Genomic DNA, 24813 nt, shown 5'->3' on the forward strand with positions numbered 1-24813 from the left:
CCAGATATCCATGAAGTAAACAAGTAAAATTTTATTATAAAAAGGGATTTGATCTAATGATCTGTGGTTTAATATCCAATTATCTAGGGCCATGCAACCAGATATTAGTTCTTAACCAAGAATCAATTGTAACTTTGACTATTTTGATATGATAATTTTTTTTCCTTCTTTTTTGGGGGATGTGGGAGTCTGATGACTAAAATCCTGAAAGTAATCAAAATATTTTTAAAGTCCCAAGAAGTAACTAAAATAAACATAGTAACAATAAAAAATACAAAAACAAGTTTAGAAATAATGAACTAATATCATCATATTGATGATTTAGAATAAGTTTTGAGTACTCATGTGGTAATGCATTTTGTAATAACAGTTCACATTTTGTCTGCTATTTAAGTGTTTGCTGTGTCCAAGTAAATAAGTCATACTAAAGTTATAACTGAAGTTGAAATTGCTTAAGGGAATTAATCAGTTTTGTAACCAATGTTTAAATGCTCAAGAAAAATGTTTTTTAATACCTTTTTATTAGTTTAATAGAGTATTGAGCACTGAAAACAAAAATATTGAAGGAGAGCCTGAATTGTCAGTTGATAGGTTATTAAAAATAATTTCTGATATAGATCATTGTGTGATTCTGGCATATATTTCAGAAGGAGTTCAAAGAAGTGAGTGATGTTATTATAACAAAACATATTCTCTTTGACTAATTTATGTATGTTAATCAGCACTTCCAACCTTAAAAATAAAGTAACAATTGATATTAAACTCTGTCTCGTCCTAACAAAAAGAGAGACCCCCAAAAAAGTCCAACGTGTCTCATATAAATATGCATTTTCAGTAAAGTGATTTTTATGTTTGATAATTATCAACACATAAAATGTTTGTGCTGTTTTACTCAACTGTATACTAATAATAATTATAATGCTAACTCAATCGCAAAGAATAAAAAACTTTAACCCTCAGAGATTTTTGGTCAGAGGACAAAAAAAAAGATTTAAAAAAAATTTTTTTAATTTATCTCCAAAAAGACAAACAATCACAGATGCATACTAAGAGACTAGTGAATTCTCAGCAGAAAGAGACCAGAACAAAGCATAGAAACGAAACCATACAAGAGATGGTAGAAAGAATTAGAAAAAAAAAGACCACTCAGGATGACTTCAAACACTGGGAAGGGTATATAATGCCCAAAGACCATCAAAAGAGACAGATCCTCCCTTAATAGAAAAATGGAAAACTTTATGCACATTATAGCCAAGATCACAAATTAAATGGGCTGCTTTAGAAGGTAATGAGCAACTCAATCCTAGAAGCATTCATGTAGAGGAAAAAAAGGCTGATTAAGAAAAGGATTTCATAATTTCTAATAGTAGTTAGAATAAATTTTGAGTAAAATTTATTCTTTGAATAAAATTCTGGGACATAAGATCGATCTATACTATAAAGTAGATCAACATTTAGTAAGGGTATCATGAGAAGATAAAGAAGGGAAATATCAATACCCAGAAACACCTACAAGACTATGAAACAACTGCAGAAAAATGGACCCTGTCAACTTCAAATATGTGCCATTGCCCTGTATTAAAATTAAGAACAAAGTAACTCCTTCCCCAGATTACTTTTTTTTTTTAATTTATTTATTTATTTATTTGGCTGCATTGGGTCTTCATTGCTACGCACAGGCTTTCTCTAGTTGCGGCGAGCGGGAGCTACTCTTTGTTGCAGTGCGCAGGCTTCTCATTGCGGTGGTTTCTCTCGTTGAGGAGCACGGGCTCTAGGCACATGGGCTTCAGTAGTTGTGGCTCGCGGGCTCTAGAATGCAGGCTCAGTAGTTGTGGCGCACAGGCTTAGTTGCTCCGTGGCATGTGGGATCTTCCTGGACCAGGGATTGAACCCATGTCCCCTGCACTGGCAGGCAGATTCTTAACCACTGCGCCACAAGGGAAGTCCCCAGATTACTTTTTAAAACCATAGATTTATACATAACTGGCTATGGAAATATTATTCTAATAAAAGAGCAGTAACTAGAACATTAGAGCAAATTCAAGTTTTAATTCACAAAACTGATCTATAAATATTTTTTAAGTAATGTTAAACTTACCCCTAGTGCATTTTTATCCATGATTTTTATAGCTACCAGTTCTCCAGTGAGGATATGGAAGGCAAGTTTGACCTTTGCAAAGCCACCTAAGTATGGGAAAATGTATTATGAAGAGAGAAGCAAACTAACTTAAATATCATCATCAGAGCAAACTGAGAACTCAGGCACAAAAAACCTTTCCACATACTTTTATAAGGGTCTATTGATCTATATTTTTCTGAAGTTTGTGGCCCTTTCTTCTTGTTGCTTCCAAAGTGTTGGCCATGATCCTAGCCTCTCCTCATCCAATGACTAACTAAAGACTCTTTGCCATGATAGGATATCTTTAATTTTGCAATGAAGAAGTAGGAAAAAAGGATTCATTCTCTAGAAATTTGTTTTATAATTAACATTGCAATTAAACCTGCTTTATAATTAACATTGCCAGAACACAATATGAAGTTGGAGAGACAAAAGACAAGTAATATGAAATTTCCATTCAGTGTTAAAACTGTAAAAATAAGCAATTATGTTTCAAAACTGGCTCAAAAGCTGGATAAAGGTCTACATTTAGGTATCTAAAAGAAACCGCCAGCTGAGCGCTTCTAGAAAGAAGCTCCTGGTAGTTCCTCCCATGGTCTTCCTCATCTCAGTAAATGGCAACTCCATCTTCCCAGGTGCTCAGGCCAAAAATCCAGAAGCCATTTTTAGCCCCTCGCTTTTGTCTCACACCACATATCCAACCCTCCAACAAATCACACTGGCTCTGTCTTCAAAAATATATTAATGTTTACCTTGGGAGAAAGGCAGCAGGCACTGACTAGAAATTTCTATGTCCTGATCTGAGCAGGGAACATACGGGTATATGTGTACAAAAACTCCATCAAAATTAGCACACTTTGCTTATTTTACTATGTGTTATGCCTCAATATACTATACTTAAATGTACATATGTGTGTATATGTCTGTATACAGAATCTCACTCCTTTCTATACACAGAATCTCACTACCTTCAATTCTATCACCATCCAAGTCACCATCATCTCCAGTATCACTCACCTAAATTATTGCAATAACCTCCTAACATCTATGTTTTTCCATCCTTGCCCTCTCCCAGCCAAGTCTTTTCACAACCAAGCAGCCAGAGTGAACCTTAAAAACAAAAGGTCAGACCACTACTTGGCTCAAAACTCTCTAGTGGGGCTTCCCTAGTGGCGCAGTGGTTGAGAGTCTGCCTGCCAATGCAGCGGACACGGGTTCGTGCCCCGGTCTGGGAAGATCCCACATGCCGCGGAGCGTCTGGGCCCGAGAGCCATGGCCGCTGAGCCTGCGCGTCCGGAGCCTGTGCTCCGCAACGGGAGAGGCCACAACAGTGAGAGGCCCGCGTACCACAAAAAAAAAAAAAAAAAAAAAAAAAAAAAAAAACTCTCTAGTGACTTTTATTCTAAATAAAATGAACCACAAGGCCCCTCCTACAATTCTCCTCTCTCTTGCTCCACTTTTTCTTACTAAAATAGGTTGAAGAATTTTAAAACTACATAAGTTAGGCTAAAAAGCTCTTGGCTGCCCAAATACACTATACTCTCAAATAGATGACCTATCCTCTCCAAGAAGAAAATAATTACCTGTCCCAACAGTTTCATATAATTCATAGTATTTGAGAAGTTCATCATAATCTTTCATAGTCCTCCTGGAAGTTTACTCAAAATTATAAAAAGAACCTGTAAGACAAAAACAAAAACAGTACATGATCAAAAAAGGAACTATTAAGAGACTATCTCCTTCATTCTTATTGAGATCCCTAAAAAATAAAAATAGAGCTACTGTATAAAAAAAAAAGAGAGAGACTATCGCCTTCATTCTTGTAACTACAAATATAAATAAGTCTTAGGCATATAAATGATACTGGAAAAACTGATTAGCCATATAAAAAAAATGGATTCCTATCTCACACCATACATAAGAATCAATTCCAGATCAAATAAAGACTTAAATATGAAAGGTAAGCCTTTGAAGTTTTAATATAGTATTGTCATCATTTCAGGATAGAAGAGGATCTTTTAAAGAGACACAGAAAGTGCTAATCATAAAAAATAATAATAGAGAATTCTCTGGCAGTCCAGTGGTTAGGACTCCAGGCCCTCACTGCCGAGGGCCCAGGTTCAATCCCTGGTCGGGGAACTAAACTCCCACAAGCCGTGTGGCAAGGCCAAAACTAAAAAAATTTTAAAAATAGATAGATAAATTTTAAAAAGCTAGCATTATTTAAATAAATAAATAAATATTAAATAACACTGAAATTAAGAACCTCTGCATATCCAATGACATCATTTAAGAAAAAAACAACATAAATATGAGAAAATATTTGCAACACTTATAACAGTGGACTTTCATCCAGAATACATATACTCCATCACAACAATATAGAAAAAGACAACCCCACAGAAAAATAAGCAAATGAAATAAAAAGGCATTTCACAAATAAACACAAATAACCAATAAAAAGATGAAAAAAGGCTCAATTTCATTAGTCATCAGGGATATGCAAATTAAGACTCCAATGATATACAATTTTAAGATACATGTAATGAGATACATATTTTATTATGCTTCACAACTTACGTGTGTTACATATACTCTGTTTGTTTGTTTGTTTGTTTGTTTATGGCCATATTGGGTCTTTGTTGCTGTGCACAGGCTTTCTCTAGTTGTGGCGAGCGGGGGCTACTCTTTGTTGTGGTGCACAGGCTTCTCATTGCAGTGGCTTCTCTGGTTGCACAGCATGGGCTCTAGGCATGTGGGTGGGCTTCAGTAGTTGTGGCACACGGGCTCAGCTGCATGTGGGATCTTCCCGGACCAGGGATCGAACCTGTGTCCCCTGCATTGGTAGGCAGATTCTTAACCACTGCGTCACCAGGGAAGTCCCTATACTCTTAAGTATATATCAAATAATTTATAAAAATAACACATACACACTATTATATATAAAAAAGATAAACAACAAGGACCTACTGTATAGCACAGGGAACTCTACTCAATATTCTGTAATAACCAGTATGGAAAAAGAATCTGAAAAAGAATGGTTATATGTATAACTGAATCACTTTGCTATACACCTGAAACTAACACAACATTGTAAATCAACTATACGCCAATATAAAATAAAAATTAAATAAGTAAATGAATAAATAAATAATAAAAAATTAGTTGTAAAAGTCTTAGGAGGTCTTATTTGATTTTTGTCTTCCTGAGTTTTAAAATTAACTAGAATTACAAGACACCATGGGGTGAGTACACATGAGGTCATACTCACACCAGCTTTGTCTTATTTGGGGAGGATAAGTTCCTAGTTGACTTTAACTAGAGATTAGCACTGTATCTGGCAGAACTGCTAATGCAATCAGACTATTAACTCTGAACTTTCTTGTATTCATTCATTTATCCATACAGATGTGTTTACTGAGCACCAGTGATGTGCCAGACCTGCACTTGGCACCAAGGCTATAACAGAGAAGAAATATTGTTCCTGCCCTCATAGATCTTGCATTCCAGTGGAGAAGACAAAAGGAAAATTAACAGACAACGAATTAAATAATTATAATTTGTAATAAAGGGCTTCCCTGGTGGTTCAGTGGTTAAGAATCCGCCTGCCAATGCAGGGGACACGGGTTCAATCCCTGGTCCAGGAAGATCCCACATGCTGCGGAGCAACTAAGCCTATGTGCCACAACTGCTGACCCCACATGCCACAACTACTCAAGCCCGCACGCCTAGAGCCAGTGTTCCACAACAAGAGAAGCCAACACAATGAGAGGCCTGTGCACCACAACAAAGAGTAGCCCCTGCTCGACACAACTAGAGAAAGCCCGCGCGCAGCAACGAAGACCCAACACAGCCGTAAATAAATAAATAAATAAATAACAATATGTAATAAATACTGGGGAAAATAAGCAACAGTGGTTAGAATGGGTCACTGAGAAGGTAATGTTTAAGTCAAGATCTAACTCAAAGAATGAGAAGCAAGAAAAAGCAAATCAGCCCTTCCCATCACAACTTGAACAACGTTTCCAATAGGAACTGTGCAGGACCATGTAAACAATGTTTCTATATGAAGCAGTTAAAATGATAATGTTCCTTTATTTGACAGACTGCTGCTTTCTCACCAAGGACATCCTCAGCACTACCTCATTCCTCCCACTTCCTGCTTCCTCAGATACCCAAATGCTGAAATGCTCCTGCTCTTTGACAGTATCCATTCCAAAACTGGTCCTTGGGACTTCCCTGGTGGTCCAGTGGGAAAGATTCCATGCTCCCAATGCAGGGGGCCTGGGTTCAATCCCTGGATGGGGAACAAGATCCTACATGCACGCTGCAACTAAGAGTTCACATGCCACAACTAAGAACCTGCATGCCACAATTAAGAAGTCCAGGGCTCCCCCGGTGGCGCAGTAGTCGAGAGTTCGCCTGCCGATGCAGGGGACACGGGTTCGTGTCCCGGTCCGGGAAGATCCCGCATGCCGCGGAGTGGCTGGGCCCGTGAGCCATGGCCGCTGAGCCTGCGCGTCCGGAGCCTGTGCTCCGCAATGGGCAAGGCCACAACAGTGAGAGATCCACATACCGCAAATAAATTAAAAAATGTAAAAAAAAAAAAAAAAAAAAAAAGAAGTCCACATGCCGCAACTAAACAAACAAACAAAAAACTGGTCCTTGCTTCCCTAGCACAAGCTCAAATCCTGTAAGCCCCTTTCGACTCACTCTTACTGAGATGCCCAAGATCCTAGGGTGTATGGTTTCTCTTGCTGCAGCAAGCTAAGTATACCTAATTGTTTTTTAATCACGGATGTGTCCCTAATGGTCTGTGGTTGATAGGCCTTAACAGGAATTGTTAACCCAAAAAGAATGAGAGGAAGAGCATTCCAGAAAGAGGGAATTTAGGTGCAAAGATCCCAGAGGAAGAAAAGGCTGACATGCACTGAATTTAAACTGCTTTCAGAGGTACCAGGAAAAGGAAATGCAGATTTGGAGCGGGGACAATTGGTTAGGTATATGGGAAAAAAGAAAATTGGATCTCTACCTCACACCACACACAAAATCAATTACAGTAAAGACTGTAAAGTGAAAGACAGACAATTAAGACAGATAAGGCCTTTCCTATACCAGACCCATAGCTAGGAGTGGCAAGAGGAAGAGCATGGAGATAACAATTAGAAAAGCAAGAATTCGAATACAGTTTCATGGAAGCCAAGAAGGAAGGAAAAAAGCAACACTACTAAAAAGAAAGTTTCTAGGAAGTAGATTTCTAAATAAATTTGGAAGTGTTCCTATATAGGTTAAGTAGGTTAAGTCCTAGGACCTGAGTTTAGGTACTGCAAAATGGAGCTTTCTTAGAGGTAGACATGGGGTGCAAGCTCTCTGAACCTATATAGATAGTTTCTCTAAGGAGCTCTTCTTCCTAGGCCAGTGTGACAGGACAGGACTTGAGATTTCAACCTTGGAAAGAGATGCTTCCACACCCCTTAGAAAGCCACGCAGGAATCAGAGGGGCCCAGGGAAGTGGAGGTCACTGAGTCAGCACAGCACACCAAGGGCTCTGGAGTTCACAAAGGGCTTTGAGTCCAAGACCCAGCTAGTGATAAACTCCTTTGCCTGGTCTGACTCCTGTGCACAAATCTCCTTCTGTGCCCTAGCACTGGACTAGGTATGGCACCACAGAGTTCAAGATCCCAGGATCCCACTCTCTGTAACATTTACAAAGATTAGGTAAGTATATGCATAGCCAAATGGGACTTGGGCAAAGTTCTACCTGGAAAGGGCAAAACTCATACATCTTAATTAATGCCTCTCAGTAGTGGAAACCTGGTGCTAGTGCTCATTTCTAGAGCAAGACAGTCTCCCTTCACCAACAGGCAGGGTTTTAGCAAGTCTGCTGAAGGCTCTATGATTGGTTAAGTGGCCAGCACCATGTTTACTACTTTCAAGTTCTCTGTCCTTCATCCTGGCTCATCCAGAGCTGAGTGGCCAGCATGTTATTAAACCTTAGTAACGGTATGACTTTGGAAGACCTAGAGTTATGAGTTCAACCTCAGGACTGTGGTGAGTTTATAAAGGAAAAGACAGAGCAATAGGGAAGGTCCTTGCTACAGTGAAGATGGGTATCTTCTTAAACTGAAGTGGAGGAAAAAAATGAATGAAATTATCAAAAGCCCAAGAGACACAGAGGATTTTTTTTTTTTTTTTAAGATCCCTTTAAATTTCCTTACAAAATGCCTAAAGCACTCTGATTCCAGGAATCATTTTACTTGGAGATAAAAGGTATGCTATTTAGCAAGTAAAAAGTCTTCAAAAATTTGGTCAGTGAAATGAACACTAGAGCAGAAGTTCTGGAAGGAAAAATATCAAAACCCAAGAAAAAAATCAGCTTAAAAAAAAAGGTTTTAGTAGCAATGTCAAAGCTAAAATAGCAAGAAAGATAAAGATCATGGGCAAAAGACATTCTGATCCAATAAACAATATTAGTCATTTCCTAGGAAGAGGTGGCATTGGACCAACTTAATAAGCAGGTGGAACTTTTAATCTAGCTGAATCTGCATGAACAGCGTAGGCAAACAAAGGAAGCAAAGTCAAGTCCTGATAATAGCGGAAAGCTGGTGATATAAAATGAAATATTTCTGCTTCCACTGGAGTGGCAAAAGTTGTTCCAGGCAAGGAGACAGCAGAGAGGACATATTTATTCCCCCTGGGCACCTGAGACACAGGATTAGAAATATCCTTACTAATTCAGAAACCTTTTAAAGGGCATTTGTTATTGGAGCAAATTGGGAATTAAGTGGAACCACACCCCCAAAAGACAGGAATCATAGGACTAAGAATTTTTAAAACAGGAAAAATAGCAGTAAAGGTATAGAGGTCAACACAAGGCTAAGAAACCTTTGGGATCCTGATGATGGAGAAGAGAATGAGCAGGACTTTGGAAATGGGGGAATGTTAGGCTATAAATCTGTTTAGAAAGTGGTCTGCTATAAAAGTAGGCTATCAGGTTCCTTAGAGAGCAAAGCTCCAACTAGTGCAGTATTGGGGCATTCAGAACACAGGGGTTAAAGAGGAAACACAAACAGACATTTCAAAGTTTAAAAACCATGAGATGGAGGGAGTTCCCTGGTGGCCTAATGGTTAGGATTTCACTGCCATGGCCTGGATTGAATCTCTGGTCAGGGAACTGAGATCCTGCAAGCTGCACAGCTCCGCCAAAAAACAAAAACAAACAAACAAACAAAAACATTAGATGGAAATGGACAAAGGGAAAGAAGCAGGCCTTAGGAAGTATAAGTAAGACTCCAAATTGCCACCACTGCACATGCCTAAATTCCATACAAAGGACTGGGCTATTTCAAATTGCCACACTCAGAAAGAGAAAGCAATTAGTATGATGTTGGAATTCATTTTCCCAGACAGGGATATAAGAGTGTCATAACCAACTTCTTGATAGATTTTTCCCAAATGAGTTTTGAACTTCCAGGTTATGGCCTCCAGTCAACTAGCAGAGATCAACTCTCACCAGTGTAAGACTAAATCACACACCTCCTATTTTTCTTCCTTCCATTTTGTTATCTACCCCCTTCCCTCAAATCACACCATGTCTTTAGGTGAGTAATACCAATGTGGCCCTAAATTGTATCTACTGAATCCAGGGAACATCATTTGTGCTACTGTATAAGAAAACTGGTGTTTACATTGCAGAACTGCTATAATGATAGCAGATTTTACTTGGCTTTTAAATTTTGTAGAAGTGGAGCTGGTTCTAAATATTCTTAAGTGCTCTCCCTGTTTATCCTCTAGAGTCTGGAAATACAGAACACAGAAAAGACTTTTGACTGGAGTAACCCACTTGCTGCTAAAGGAAGTATATGATCAGTCAATGTGGAAGACAGCCTCCCAACTGTGGATAATGAAGAAGGAAACTAGACCCCATACACCTGAATGTCCTTCTGAATGTGACTAAGTAGAAGAACTGGAGCTATATACAATTGGGGTCTTGAACTTTTCTGAGGAAAGAAGGAATTGCCTAGATAGTGGAAGAAAATTTATCAGTAAATTTTATAAGATAGCAACAAATTGGGGGCATTTTCCTACCAACATAGTCTTATCTGAGCTATGCTATTACCTGCTGTATAATACATTTACATTATCTAGTGAGCTTGGTATGACACTGATGCTAAGGATATTTCAAATGAAAAGTAAAATACAGAATGGCATATAATGTGGCCTTGTAATACATTTAATTAACATACTGTCCTGCTCCCTTGCAGAGGCTTCTGGGAGCACCAGTAAAGAGGCATTCACTCCCAAAGGTAGTAAGGGACTGATCTGGCCATCTGGTTGGTCCATAGTAGAAATACTGAAAGGACAGATCCACTGGTGAGACACGCCCATGAAGATACAGTAAGGATGTTTCTGATTTATCCCACACAACACAGAGATAGAAACCAAAATATGAACAAAAAAGTTAGGAACACTGAGCTGTAAGCAAAACTCCAGGCACTACCTTCCCCCTTTCCACTACCAGAAGAAATACCAATTGTGAAGCTCAAGGATAATTATTCATCCTAGGAGCTAGAGGCCTGATCACTCTCCTGGGACGCCCTCCTTTGGAAGTCTCCCTTTTTCCCACTGGTCTCCCGGTAGGTCACTCCTTTTAGTGCTATAGCATTCGGTGCATATTCCCCTTTTAGTGTTAAGGCTCTTAAGCCACTACTTTGGGAAGGTGAAGGAAAAGGAAGGATTTGGACTCTGAAAAGGGGGTGATTAGACATAACATATTTCCTTGTTTACTGAACTGCCTAGTAAATTGAGTTGTACGAACAGAAATAACTCGAAACCCTTCTTTGAACTTCTTTCCCGGACCGTCAGTGTCATGGAAACATGTAATGGGAATTCACATCTATCACAGCCTCCTAGGTGGCAAGCGCTTTACCTCACCGATAACCCGGAGGCGGATACGATCCCTATCCCACTTACAGAGGAGGAAACCAGGGGTCGGAAAGGCTATCTCATCCAAGGAACCGTGCTCATAAGGTGGGACTCCGGTGAAGTTCCCCAGTCTCCTGTGAGCCAGGAGCACCCTGGGCCCGAGCCGCCGTCCCCCGCGCCGCGCACGGCCGGAACCCCGGCCTTCACCCACGCGGGACACACTGACCTGAGGGCGGAGGGCCGGAAGGGACTGGACCAGGCAGAAAGACAGACGCGCCGGCCTGCCGTCCGAAGGGAACCGGTGAGCGCAGAGAGCTCCTAGAAACTTTTTGGATAGCCACGCTCTGGCCGTTTCCGCCCGCCAAGGGAATCAAACCTCGCGCGCCGGAAGGGGCGGGGACGCAGCGGCGTCTGGGCGGTCGCAGCGAGGCGGGGCGCTGTCGCCCTAGGACAGCGAGCGGGCCCAGGGAGTGGGATGGTTAAGAGGCTTCTGGAGCTTGCTGAGAGGTGAGTTAAGGCCTTGGTCTTCGACCTGGAGTGCCCCTCCCCGGAGGGCACGTGAAGATTTTCGTGGTGTCGTGAGCATACAAAGTTTTTACATAATTCAACTTTAAGTTCTCTTTCCTAAAATTGATTTGCAGAGAAGTCGCTAGTAGTCACAGTCTCATTTTCGTCCTCCCCTTGCCCAGTGGCCCTTCTCCCATCCAACAAAAGACAAGTATACCTCTCCCGGTACCAGAAACACCTACCTAGCATCACAGGAGAAGTCCTTCTAATACGTTTTACTGTTTGGTCATTATTTATGTGACTTTCATGGGCTGCATGAATTACTACAATTGTAATGAAAATCCAGAAGGAAAAAAAAATTATAGCAAGAGGAAAGAAAAAAATATTAAGTATAAATTTATATATGTATTTTTTAAAGAGACTTTTTCTTAAAGAACGGTTTAGATTCACAGCAAATCGGAGGGGTACAGAGATTCCTCCTAAACCCTCTGTCCCAACCACATGCATAGCCTCCCCCATTATCAATATCCCCCACCAGAGTGGTACATCTGTTACAATTTATGAACCTATATTATCACCCAAAGACCACAATTTACATGAGGGTTCCCTCTTGGTGTTGTACATTTTATGGGTTTAGACAAATGTATAATGACATGTCTCCACCATTATAGTATCATACAGAGTAGTTTCACTGCCCTAAATTTTTCTGCTCTGCCTACCTGTGAAGTGGAATAGTGTTATATGTGTATTTTTATTGCAATGAAGTGTGCTATTGCACTGGATAAAAGATTTTCAAGCAAAAAAAAAAAAAAATTAAACTAAGATAACATTCTGTGGAACCAAAATATGAGTTAGGAGAAAAAAGAGGGAAAACAAGCAAGTTAAAAAGTAAATTGTTTATTTTGTTCGTGTAATTTTTATCGGATAATAGTGGGTATCAAATCATTCTGGTATTTCCAATCCATTGCATATCTTTTAAGGACTTACAGCTTTACTTTCAGAGGTTTACAATAACCAGTTGTTTTAAAAATATTTACAATTTATCCAAAAATTAAAACCTTTGTGACTATTTAAAATTATAACAAGAGAATGCATGGTGGGAAGCCATTCAGTGTTTATAGCCTGGCCTCCAGCATTATGAGAATACAGCTGAAACGGAAAGGGCTGGATTTTGAAGATGACACCGCTGTAAAAAGCTTGGAGGCAGTGCGAAGGAAGCTTTGTGCAACTCTTGGCAGGAATAAGGGTTAGCAAGGCCTCCGTGGTTCACTGCTGCTAAGAAGGCGCAGCAGTCCTGGTCGCCCTGCCATGAGGCAGAACAGCAGTCCCCAACCTTTTTAGCACCAGAGACCGGTTTCGTGGAAGACAATTTGAACATGGGGCGAGAGGAGGGGTAATGCAAGTGATGGTTCAGGCGGTAATGCGAGTGATGCGGAGCGGCAGATGAAGCTTCGCTCTCACTAGCTGGCCACTCACCTCCTGCTGTGTGGCCGGTACCGGTCTGCGCCCTGGGGGTTGAGGACCCCTGAGCTAGAATAGACGTCTCTATGGTCAAGTAGACACAGAGCCATTCCTCTCTTCCCCACCCGGTGGGGCTGCACATGAGCAGTAGCCACAGTTTGGGAAAGATGGAGGAAGAGCAAAGAAGGAAGATCCCTTTGGTTCCAGAAAACCTCCTGAAAAAGAGGAAGGCTTATCAGGCCCTCAAAGCCACCCAGGCAAAGCAGGCGCTTTTGCACAAGGAGGAACAGAGGAATGGAAAAGGGCTCAAGTTTAAGCAACTAGAATGGTTTCTACATGATTCCTGGCAGCAGCTATGTGACAGGGTGCACCTCAGACGACTAGAAGTGAAACCTCATGGCTTGAAAGTGCCAGATAAATATTCTTTGGCCTTTGTTGTATTCATCCAAAGGATTAATGGGGTGAGTTCACTGGTGCAGAGGACCATTGCAAGACTTCGCCTGAATAAGATTTTCAGTGGTGTCTTTGTGAAAGTAACCCCTAAAACCATAAAAACGCTTTGTAGAGTGGAACCTTATATGACCTGGGGATTTACAAATCTGAAGTCTGTTTGGGAACTCATCTTGAAACGTGGACAAGCCAAGGTCAAGAACAAAACCATCCGACAGACGACACAGTGATTGAGGAGCACCTGGGGAAGTTTGGTTTCGTTTGCTTTGGGAGACCTCATTCATGAAGTTGCCTTCCTGAGGAAGAATTTTCAGTCGATCTCAGGGGTTTTGTGCCCTTTCCAACTCCCAGTGGCCCACCAGGCTACCAAGAATAGAGTGGGTTTCCTCAAGGAGGTGGGCTCACCTGACTATCGAGGAGAAAGCATCAGTCAGGTCATCCGGCAGCTGAACTAAACCCAGAATATTTGAAAGCACAGTGCATTTGGAAGCATGTGTTTTTGTTTTATGGAACTGTTACCCAGTATCTTCAAAAAAGATTATTTTCTACTATATCTTCAGAAACTGGAGGGGAAGTGTCAGGGAAAAGATGGTGATAGTCATGGCAGGCACTTTTCATCCCACGCCAGGGTCCAAGGAAACATTCCTATGTATTTTCGGTGTTGGTCACCATCCACCTCTGAAACCAGCAAAAGACTCATGCCATGGAGGAGGGATGCTTTGTCACATCTTCTATCCTGGGGTTTAATGTTGGTGAATGAATACCCAAGCATGAATACAAGACAGCAGTGGACCAACCCCAGGGACATACTTGAGCCTAGGGGTTCCTAGGGCCTTGTTTTAGAAAGAATTGTAAGTGCAATTAGAGAGAAGAGCACAAAAGCAGTGCTCGGTTGTCTCTGCTGTGAGTCCATGTTCTAACTTCAGTGACAGCGTTGTGAGCTCTCAGACTTACACAGAGCTCTAAGTGTATATGATGGCTTCCTTATCCTTGCCTGCAGCTGGCTTAATGCTTTTCTTTAGCTCACGATTTTAACCTGTTCTTGGATCTATGAGAAGGGAAGGACACTTTCCCCAGGAAAACATGCAGAAACTCCAATTCTGTCTTGGAAGTTTAGAGTATTTGTAGACCCTACTCAGGGACCCATGCACCTTATGTGAAGAAGTCCCGCACTATCAGGATTGGTCACCCAGGCTCTGACCTTCCTAGTCTCTTCTGGTTCCATGTCCTATGGAAGACCAGAGCTTACCAAGGTAGGTTTTTCCCTTCAAGCCAAATGAGTGTTTCCTTTTAAGAACACGGTGGTAGATTACTGAGTCCCTGTGCCATCTATGACTCAGGGAAATGCCCACCATTTAGTTCTTCCGGGCTTCAGGATGGAATTCTCTGGTTTCCCTGATGATCAGTCCTCTCCTTAAACCCAAATCAGGAAAGAGTGAACCATTTTCTTGGTTTGGCATGGATGAAATTAGCAATATTTGGTCTTTTAGGCTGTAGGCAAGCAGCTTAATTGGACCCTTTCCTTATATATTCTAGACTCCAGAAGTATTGCCCTCTACCCTGCAAGTGATAATGTAGACCAACACTCCTGGAGATGTTAGACCTAAAAAGAGGGTCTGACCCTGCTTGTGTTTGTCATCAGTGTCCACCCCTAAATGGGCCTTCCCTCTGCTCCTGTCACTCACTTAGTTGCCTCAACTTGCCATCTAAGCAGTTGGTGAGGGTGTGCCAGGCCCAGCTTAAGAGCTGAAAACGTGCTTAACTATTGTGTCCCCTGGTCCTTTAAGATCAGCTCTGCTGGGGCTTCCCTGGTGGCGCAGTGGTTGAGAGTCCGCCTGCCGATGCAAGGGACACGGGTTCGTGCCCCGGTCCGCGAGGATCCCACGTGCCGCGGGGCTGCTGGGCCCGTGAGCCATGGCCGCTGCGCCTGCGCGTCCGGAGCCTGTGCTCGGCAATGGGAGAGGCCGCAGCGGTGAGAGGCCCGCGTACCGCAAAAAACAGAAAAAAAAAAAGACCAGCTTTGCTGCAGTTTTGGTTCATGGGGCGCTCAAACATGTTACTGAGCCCAAGCTCATACTACTTGCCGCCCAACAGGCTAATAAATGGAGAGACGAGTTGTTGGGACAAGGAATAGACAATTTATTCAGAAAGTCAGAAAACTGAGAAGATGGCGGGCTCGTGCCCCAAAGAACCATCTTGCCTGAGTTAGAATTCAGGCTTTTTTTTTTTTTTTTTTTTTTTTTTTCCCCTCCAGGCTTCTTTTATACTGAAAGGGGAGGGCGTAAAGTCAAACACTTCCTGGTTCCCGTCAGCCTCTGGAGGGGATGTGTTATTCGTTCACAGGTGAGCCTGGCCAGCTAAACAAAGGTATTTTAGCTTAATGCTCATTACCTGGGAGGCAGGGTTGCCAGAGATTGGCCGTTATGTATAATTTAAGCTTATAGGCAACATCCCTTTACTGATTAACTTGTAATAGAATACAAAATGTTCTTCCCTATTACGAACATAGCTGTGAGATTGAATTGGAGGTATTAACAGTGCCTTAAAATGTGCCAGATTATGAAGTAATTAAATTGCTTGGCTCAGGAGTTAACCTGCCAGGATTAGATGTTACAGATGTCACTCTGATACTGTGAAACATTGTAAAATCAGATGACTTTAAAATTATGTGTCAAAAAGTAATGCGAAAAGAGCAGCTGTGAGTGTGGAAGCCCAGGGTTTATATCCTGGATCTGTCATACTAAATATGGGAATGTTTCCAGTCTTGCCTGTAAAATGGGGCTAATATAGTCAAGCCTGTCTGCCTCACATGGTTAAGAGTAGTAAGGAAAATTACAGTTTTTTTAACTTAGAATTCTATATAAATAAAGGAGGTTATAAAAATTATTACTAAAAGTATGGTGAGAAAATTTAGATATCTACTTAAAGTTTTTCAAACTTATGTTGAGTGTACATATTCAAAAGAGCTTGAGTATTACTGACTTAAGGAGAGTAATTAGGCTGCAAGACAAAACAGTCCAGTGCAAGGAGGCAGGGCTCTGAGTTGTGGAACCTGACCTGAAAGAAGTGCCTGCCCCTCTGTGAACCTGTTTCCTCAAATGGACAATAAGGAGATTGGATATGATTCTGCTGCTCCTTGTTTCTTGAGTCACTAACTGGGTGGGCCAGGCCATTTGGAATGTAACATCTCTACCAATAATAACACCATTAGCAGCAATAATAAAACCCTCTACAATTTTTTGAACGATTAATGTGCACTTACATGCATCATCTCTATAACCAAGTGTCTGCCTCTCTCACACAGGGTAATTCATGCTATTCATTCTTTTATCAGTCACCAGTGTCTACCCTATGCCTCACCCTGTTCAGGGCAATGCCAGAAAAGGGAAGAAAAGAGATGTGTCTTCTGCCCAAAGAATCTCAAAGACAGAATAGCCAGATCCATAGACAACCAACTTTAATAAAGGACCAGACAGAAGCACCAAATACAAGTGCACTCAGCCGTGCTGTTTAGAGCTGGAAATGGGGAGCAATTAGTTCTGATCAGGGGATTGAGGTATTTTGTACTGGAGTTAGGCCTTGAAAAAAAAAGAAAAAGAAAAATTTGACGAGTGTAGAGCATTCCCCAGACAGGAGGAGCTCTATGTGCAGAAGCACAGAGGCAAGAAAACACAAGTCCCCTGGGAGAAAGGTATGTTGGGTGGAGCACCGGAAACAAGGGGTGTGGCAGGAAAGGAAGAGCCAGTAATCAGGGAACCCTTTGTGAAGGGCCTTGTGTGCCAGGCTAGAGTTGGGAGGGGTGCTGACCAGGAAAGGGAGATGAGCAGTTGTGCATTTTAGAGGAAGCCCACGCAGCCACTTTGCCAGCGTAAGAGTATCCGAGCCTGGCAAGGCAAGGCGAGAGCTGTGCTTCTCAGGTGGTGGAATGAGTGCCTGAATGTCAGCACTATTTGCGGCTGAGTCATCAGTGGGGACGGGAAGCAAAGGCTTCAGTCTGTTCATAGCAATGCTGTTTCTCTTCTGAGGCCAGTCAGGTTAGCACACCTCAGGCTACAAACCATGCCTTGATTCTTATATCCAATCCAAGAGAAAATGGGAAGCCACACAAAGTTAAGTTTTGGGCCATAGTCCTACTAGAAAAGGAGATAGCTCCAAAAAACCTATTAAAAATATTTCAGGAATTTGAATTTGAAAACTACTTTGGGAATTTGCTAAATTTCCTAATTTCGATAATTAAATTATGGTTGTATAAGAGAATGTTCTTGTTCATAGGAAAACATGACAGTGGGGGAGAGGAGGAGGAGGAGGAGGAGGAGGAGGCGGAGGATGATGATAGGACAAAATGTAGAATTAGTGAATCTGGGTAAGGAGTATGTGGGAATTCCTTGTTCTGTTCTATCCTTGCAACTTGCCAATAACTTTGAAATTATTTCAAAATTAAAAGTAACCCAAGGGCTTCCCTGGTGGCGCAGTGGTTGAGAGTCCGCCTGCCGATGCAGGGGACACGGGTTTGTGCCCCGGTCCGGGAAGATCCCACATGCCACGGAGCGGCTGGGCCCGTGAGCCATGGCCGCTGAGCCTGCGCGTCCGGAGCCTGTGCTCTGCAACGGGAGAGGCCACCACAGTGAGAGGCCCACGTACCACTAAAAAAAAAAAAAAAAAAAAAAAAGTAACCCAAAAATGTCAGGAATATGTTTCTTAATTCCACTTATCCCTTAGCACCTACCACAGGATCTTAACATTCTGTAAATAACAATGATTTATCTCTTGAGTTCCATTCTCTGCTAGGCACTACTAGGGGTTGTATACACGTTATTTCTAATCCTGCAGAGTAGGTATTCTTACTCCTATTTTACAAATGAGGAGACTGAAGTTCAAGAAGTTTAAGTATCTGATAAGAATAACAGCCAGGAATCCAAAGCCCAGGATTTTTCTGCTGTAATTCTCAGTTAATTTTTGTTTAATGAAATATGAGAGAAGTTTGAATAATTTAAGGCACCATACAAATATAAGAGACTTTATGAATTACCGAGAATTATGATGAACACTCTGATCTAAAGAATACCCTCATCAATAGGAAAAGGCTAAATGTCAGTGGACTACTGTGCAACCAACTTTTCAAAAGAATTAGGTAATATACTGCCATTAGGATTGCCAAAGAAAATGGCAGTATGCTGGGACATATTTACACTAATTATCCATTATCCAAAATTCAAATTCAACTGAACATCTTGCATTTTTATTTGCTATATTTGGCAACCCTAAACGCCATGAAACGATGTCTGTTTTCTAAGTGAACAAAATAAGCTACTGATATAAACAAAAACACAGCCCCATTTTTGTTTAGAAAAATGTGTAAGTACAGGAAAATGTCTGGGAGGATATACTTTATAGTGTTAACATTCTCTCTAGAAAATGGAATTAGGATAAGGTATGGAAAGAAGATTTAGTGTTTACTTTCTATACTCTATTTTGTGTATTTTTAGTTGAAATCTTCATTGAGAAAATTATAGATTTGTATGCAGTAGTAAGAAATAATGCAGAGAGTTCTGTTGTATGCTTTGCTCAGTTTCTCTCTAAATTGGAAAAAAAAAACAAAACTCTTTTTTCTGTACTACTACTCACACTGAACACTTCTGACACCAGTTGGGTGTCTACAGTTCAATTCAATTCTGACACTATCTACCTGAAATTGGCATTATACCCCAATTGGTAAGAGCTTAGTCCCACAAAACTGCTCCCACTTCAGATGCCAATCTGGAATCCAGGCTTCCTGTACTTCTGACCAAGCAGCTATAAATCATGGGTTCTCATGACCCCCTTCTTGAGTTCAATAACCTGCTAGAGCAGCTCACAAAATTCAGAAAAATTAGTTTATTTACTACATTACTGATTTATTATTAAAGGATACAACTCAGGAAGAGCCAAATGGAAGAGATGCATAGGGCAAGATGTATGGGAAGGGGCGCAGAGCTTCCATGCCTCTCCAGGACCGTCACCCTCCCAGCACCTTGATGTATTTAGTACCCTCTCCAAAAGCTTCAGTTAGGGTTTTTTACAGAGGCTTCACTATGTAGGCATGATTGATTAAAACTTCCAACCCTTGGGACTTCCCTGTGGTTAAGACTCCATGCTCCCAATGCAGGGGGCCCAGGTTCGATACCTGGTCCGGAACCAGATCCTGCACACCACAACTAAAAGATCCCGCACACTGCAACTAAAGATCCCGCATGCTGCAACTAAGATCTGGCGCAGCCAAATAAATAATAAAATAAATATTTTTTTAAATTCCAACCCTCTAATCACATGGTTGACTTTCCAAGCAAAAACCAGTCCCCCATCCTTAGGAGCTTTCCAGGATCCTCCAGCCACTAGTCATCTCATTAACAACAAAAACACACTTACTACTTCAGAGATTACAAGGGTTTTAGAGCTGTGTGCCAGGAAAGGGGGAGTGGGGAGGGCAGACACAAAATATGTATTTCTTATTATGTCACACACCACCAGTGGTAACATTTTGCAAAACAAATTCATCCAAGCTGTTGCATGCATCAATGGTGCATTCCTTTTTATTGCCAAGTAGCACTTCGTGGTTGGATGTACCACAGTTTATTTAACCATTCACCTGTCAAAAGCCATCTGGGATGATCACAGTTTGAAGCTATTACAAACAAAGCTGCTATGAGCATTTGTGTGCAGGTTATTGCATGCATTTTTAAACTAATTTTTAGATCTAAAAATAATAGATTATATAAAAATGTTATAACACCAATCTGACAAAAATAAATAAATTGCAAAGCAAACAACAAACTGGGAAAGATTTATAATGTATACATAGACAGAATAAACTGGTAGCTGAGATGGCCTCTGGGGAACTGGTTGACCAAAGGAAAGGGAAGGAAAGGCTTCTCACCACTTTGGCTTTATACATTTTGAATTTTATACTAGGCTTGTCTATTACCCTTTCAAAACTGAATTGTTTTTCAAAGTAATACCTGCAGTTTAAACATAAATTGCAACAGGTATGATTACTTACAATTAAAAAAAATCTTTTAATGAATGACCTTCTGGATGGAAAGAAAAAAAAAAAGAAATCTGTATGTGGACAGTGGTTTCAGAGCTAGATAATCCTCTCCAAATGGCCTTCACTCCCAGAACCTGGGAACCTGGGCAGGAAGTGTTGCTCTGATTGGAAATAACAGAATTTATGAAAATCACCAAAATTTAGAAACCTGGCCCACCCAAAGAGCAAGATTGTGTGTTGCCCATGAAATAAAGATGTTTCCCTCAAATCTTTACCAGGAGAACAAAAACCAGCCAAGTAAAAGGGTCACAATTATCAGAGAAACACTAATCCAGGAAAATAAGTTGTCAGTGACAAAAGTAGAGAAGGAGAAACAAAAGCAAAAATAAACAAATGAGACCTAATTAAACTTAAAATCTTTGCATAGCAAAAGAAACCATCAACAAAACAAAAAGACAATCTACTGAATGGGAGGAAATATTTGTAAATGATATGACCAGTAAGGAGTTAAGATCCAAAATATGTAAACAGCTCATACAACTCAATATCAAAAAAAAAACCTGATTAAAAAATGGGCAGAAGACCTGAATAGACCTTTTTCCAAAGAAGACATACAGATGGTCAATAGGCACATGAAAAGATGCTCAACATTACTAATCATCAGAGAAATGAAAATCAAAACCACAATGAGAGGGGCTTCCCTGGTGGCGCAGTGGTTGAGAGTCCACCTGCCGATGCAGGGGACGCGGGTTCGTGCCCCGGTCCCCACATGCCGCGGAGCGGCTGGGCCCATGGGCCCACGGGCCCTGGCCGCTGGGCCTGCACGTCCTGAGCCTGTGCTCCGTGACGGGAGAGGCCACAGCAGTGGGAGGCCCACGTACCGCAAAAAAAAAAAAAAAAACACAGTGAGATATCACCTCACACGTGTCAGAATGACTATCATCAAAAAGGCCACAAATAACAAATGTCGGTGAGAATGTAGAGAAAAGAGAACCTTTGTACACTGTTGGCAGTAATGTAAATTGGTGCAGCCATTGTGGAAAACAGTATGGAGGTCCCTCAAAAAACTAAAAATAGAACTACCATATGATCCAGCATTTCCACTCCTGGATATATATCCAAAGAAAGTGAAACCATTTATTCGAAAAGACACATGTACCCCAATATTCATAGCAACATTATTTACAATAGCTAATACATAGAAGCAACCTAGGTATCCATCAACAGATGAATGGATAAAGATGTGGTATATATATATATATATATATATATATATACACACACACACACACACACACACACACACACACACACACACAATGGAATATTACTCAGCCATTAAAAAGAATGAAATTTTGCCATTTGCAACAACATAGATGGACCTGGAGGGTATTATGCTTAGTGAAATAAGTCAGACAGAGAAATACAAATACTGTATGATATCACTTGCATGTGGAATCTAAAAAATAAAACCAGTGAATATAACAAAAAAGAAACTGACTCACAGATATAAACAGCAAACTAGTGGTTACCAGTGGGGAGAGGGAAAGGGGGAGGGGCAAGATGGGGATAGAGGATTAATAGGGACAAACTACCATGTATAAATTAAGCAACAGGGATATATTGTATAGCAACAGGGAATATAGCTAATATTTTATAATAACTTTAAATGGAATATGATCTATAAAAATGTTGAATCACTATGTTGTACACCTGAAACTATATTATATTGTAAATAACTACACCTCAATTTTTTTTTAAGTGGAGAAGGAAAGGGACCTGAGTAGAGCATTGAGGAAAGAAGGCCAACTTCTAAGACATAAATACTGTGTATCCAGTCCCTGTGGGTGGAGGACTTGTCAACAGAGGAGAGACTGAGCAGGGCAGCAGGGCAGCAGGGAGAATTCTGAGCCCTTTCAGAGCCAGAGGGGACTGTCCCACAGCAGCATCCCAGCACCTTGCCTCTAGCCTGCACACTCTGATCAATCTTCTGGGAGCTGAGAGTGGCCCACGTGTCTGTTGTCCTCCTGTGAAGGACCCTACAAGCTTTGGCTTTCTCTAGTAGTCTGGGAGTTTGGTGACTGCTGTGAACACCCCAAAACTGGGATCTTCTAAGTTTGTGAAGCCTGAGGTATAGTTCTCAGAAGAATACATATTCCACCTCTGTGATCATACAGCTTTATGCTCACATCTCCAGTAGTCCACTTAGCACCAAGGCTCGTGGCCAACTGGTCGAGTGTTACTCCTCCAGAAAGACTCTGTAACTCTAGAGACCAGAGTCTGTGTCTATGTGGCTTATCCAGCCTAGTACACAGTAAGAGCTCAATAAACTTTCTTTTTGAAGTACTCTGTGTGTGTGTGTGTGTGTGTGTGTGTGTGTGAGGGGGGGAGAGAGAGAGAGAGAGAGAGAGAGAGAGAGAGAGAGAGAGAGGGAGAGAACTCAGCTTAATTTTGAATTTAAATCCCCATTTTGCTAAAGGAGCAGAAACATAGTCTTTGGAGTCCACCCCTCAATTTCTCCCTCATCCCATTAAGATGATGGAGGTAAGCATCTGACCCTTGGTCATCAGCCCATGCCAGTGGCTCCTGCTACTGCTCTCATTCCTGACAGCCAGGCCTTCTGCCTGGAAGCTCTTTTCCCCTCTGTGCCATCTAAGAGTATGGGAATCAGGGTGCTCCCTCCTCCCAGGCTTCAGCTTTACCTCTTGGGGCTCTGTCCAGAAGGCAGGGCTTGTCCCTCAGAACGGCACTAAGGTCTCCATCATCAGGACTTCCCCTTTGTCTTTTCTTTTTTCCAGCCTCAGGGAAATCTCTTCTCTGTTTGAGGATGGGGTTCAGGAAGCCCTGCTCTCTCCCACAGAGATTTTGTCTATTCTTGGAGTCTTCTCTATGGAAATGCACACATTTTTGGACACCAAAGCAAGAGAGACTCCTTTGATTTTTCTTTCATCTCTGTCACATTCTTTCCATAAGGACAAGACAACAAAAAAGGCAGCACCTTGAATGAAGGAGGGTGTGGGGGGATGAGTTGAGGGGAGAGTAGTAAACCACATGGAGAAAGGAATATAATTAAACATCACAAAAAATGTTATGTTATGTCATAACATGACAACTGAATACATAAACCATAATGGAAAAGAATATAAAAAGAATGTATATATGTGTATAACTGAGTCACCTCGCTGTACACCAGAAATTAACTCAACATTGTAAATCAACTATACTTCAATTAAAGAAATAGATTTTTTAAAAACTCAATACATTTTAAATGGCATGTAAATAAATGAGCATCCACATCTGCTGAGGAAAAAGTGACATTGCGTTGTCTCCCAGCTCCAATTCAGCTGCAGCACTGTGCCCAAGAGCCGCGACCATCAGAAGAACTGGTCTTCTGGAGGGTCATCTTCTACAGCCACCAGAGCCCACAGATCACCCTCCTTGGCTACAAACAGAATCTTAAAATAGCTTTAACTCTCTGTTCAGAAGCTATTCATGCCAGCCGGGATTCCCAGAATCTCTGAAGCTGGATTGGAGTGTGGAAAGCCCAACCTGTTCACTCCGAGGAATATTTCTAGGTTCAGGCGAGGCAGCAGATCCAAGAGCAGGAAGATTCAGGCCAGTACTTTGGGACAAGATGGGCTGCAGCTGAGGCATTTTGCACCTGTCTGCTTGGCCTCTGTTGTGCACTCATTCCTCTGCAACAATTATTGTGGAGCCCTCCTTGCCATGAGTTCGTCACAGAAGAGCTTCCTTGGTTCTGCCTCCCCACCAGCAGAGCTGGCAGAAGACTCTGGGACGTGTGTAGATCTGAACTGAAGGAGAAATAGGAGGGCTGAGGTGAAGAAATGGCCGTGGCCACAGTAAGAAGGCTCACTGACAGTCTTCTGAAACCTCCAACCCCATAGTCATGATACCACCATGCCCTTGAGAAGGGCTTGCAGATCCCTTAGGGGACCCTAGGGAGTTCACACACCTTCCACCCCCAAGTTCAGGAGGGGCCTGCACCAGGCTTGGAACCTTCAGAATCAGGGCCTGGATTCTAAGACACTCCAGTGAGCAAGCATATGACAAGTGCTTTCTGTGTATAGAGACAGAAATGAAAGTGATACCACTCACTCATTAACCCACTAGACAAATAGCTACTGAGCGCCTGCAAGTCCCTGCTCTCAAAAAGCTTACCTTCTAGTGGGTGAGACCTTCTAGTGAAATCACATAAATAAGTGATTTCATTTTGGATTGTGACACATGCTGACTAAGAAAACTAAGTAGGGACAGGGGATAGAAAGTGATGCAGAGAGAGAGTTGCTGTTTTATTTTTATTCATTTT

At 41.5% G+C, this 24813-nt stretch overlaps 1 protein-coding gene and 1 pseudogene across 6 annotated transcripts in view; one reads left to right on the top strand and one right to left on the bottom strand.

Annotated features, from left to right (window-relative positions):
* The window catches only part of MELK (maternal embryonic leucine zipper kinase), a 78567-nt gene extending 67182 nt beyond the window's left edge, over positions 1–11385 (bottom strand). For 3 of the 6 annotated variants that reach the window (XM_060013387.1, XM_060013385.1, XM_060013383.1), the window contains exons 1-3: positions 11271–11385; positions 3703–3798; positions 2099–2184 (exon numbers count right to left, since the gene is read on the bottom strand). In XM_060013387.1, the coding sequence (XP_059869370.1) occupies positions 2099–2184; positions 3703–3760 (144 nt within the window). In that variant the 5' untranslated portion in view covers positions 3761–3798; positions 11271–11385. Of the gene's footprint in view, positions 1–2098; positions 2185–3702; positions 3876–11270 lie in introns of those variants that run through there. The other 3 variants (XM_060013389.1, XM_060013386.1, XM_060013384.1) reach the window with 2 other exon arrangements.
* A 1767-nt stretch (positions 11386–13152) lies between these two features.
* Positions 13153–13917, top strand: LOC132426593 (large ribosomal subunit protein uL30-like; annotated as a pseudogene).
* The last annotated feature ends 10896 nt before the right edge of the window (positions 13918–24813 follow it).

Source organism: Delphinus delphis, chromosome 6 (genome assembly GCF_949987515.2).
Source record: "Delphinus delphis chromosome 6, mDelDel1.2, whole genome shotgun sequence".
NCBI classification, from domain to species: domain Eukaryota; kingdom Metazoa; phylum Chordata; class Mammalia; order Artiodactyla; family Delphinidae; genus Delphinus; species Delphinus delphis.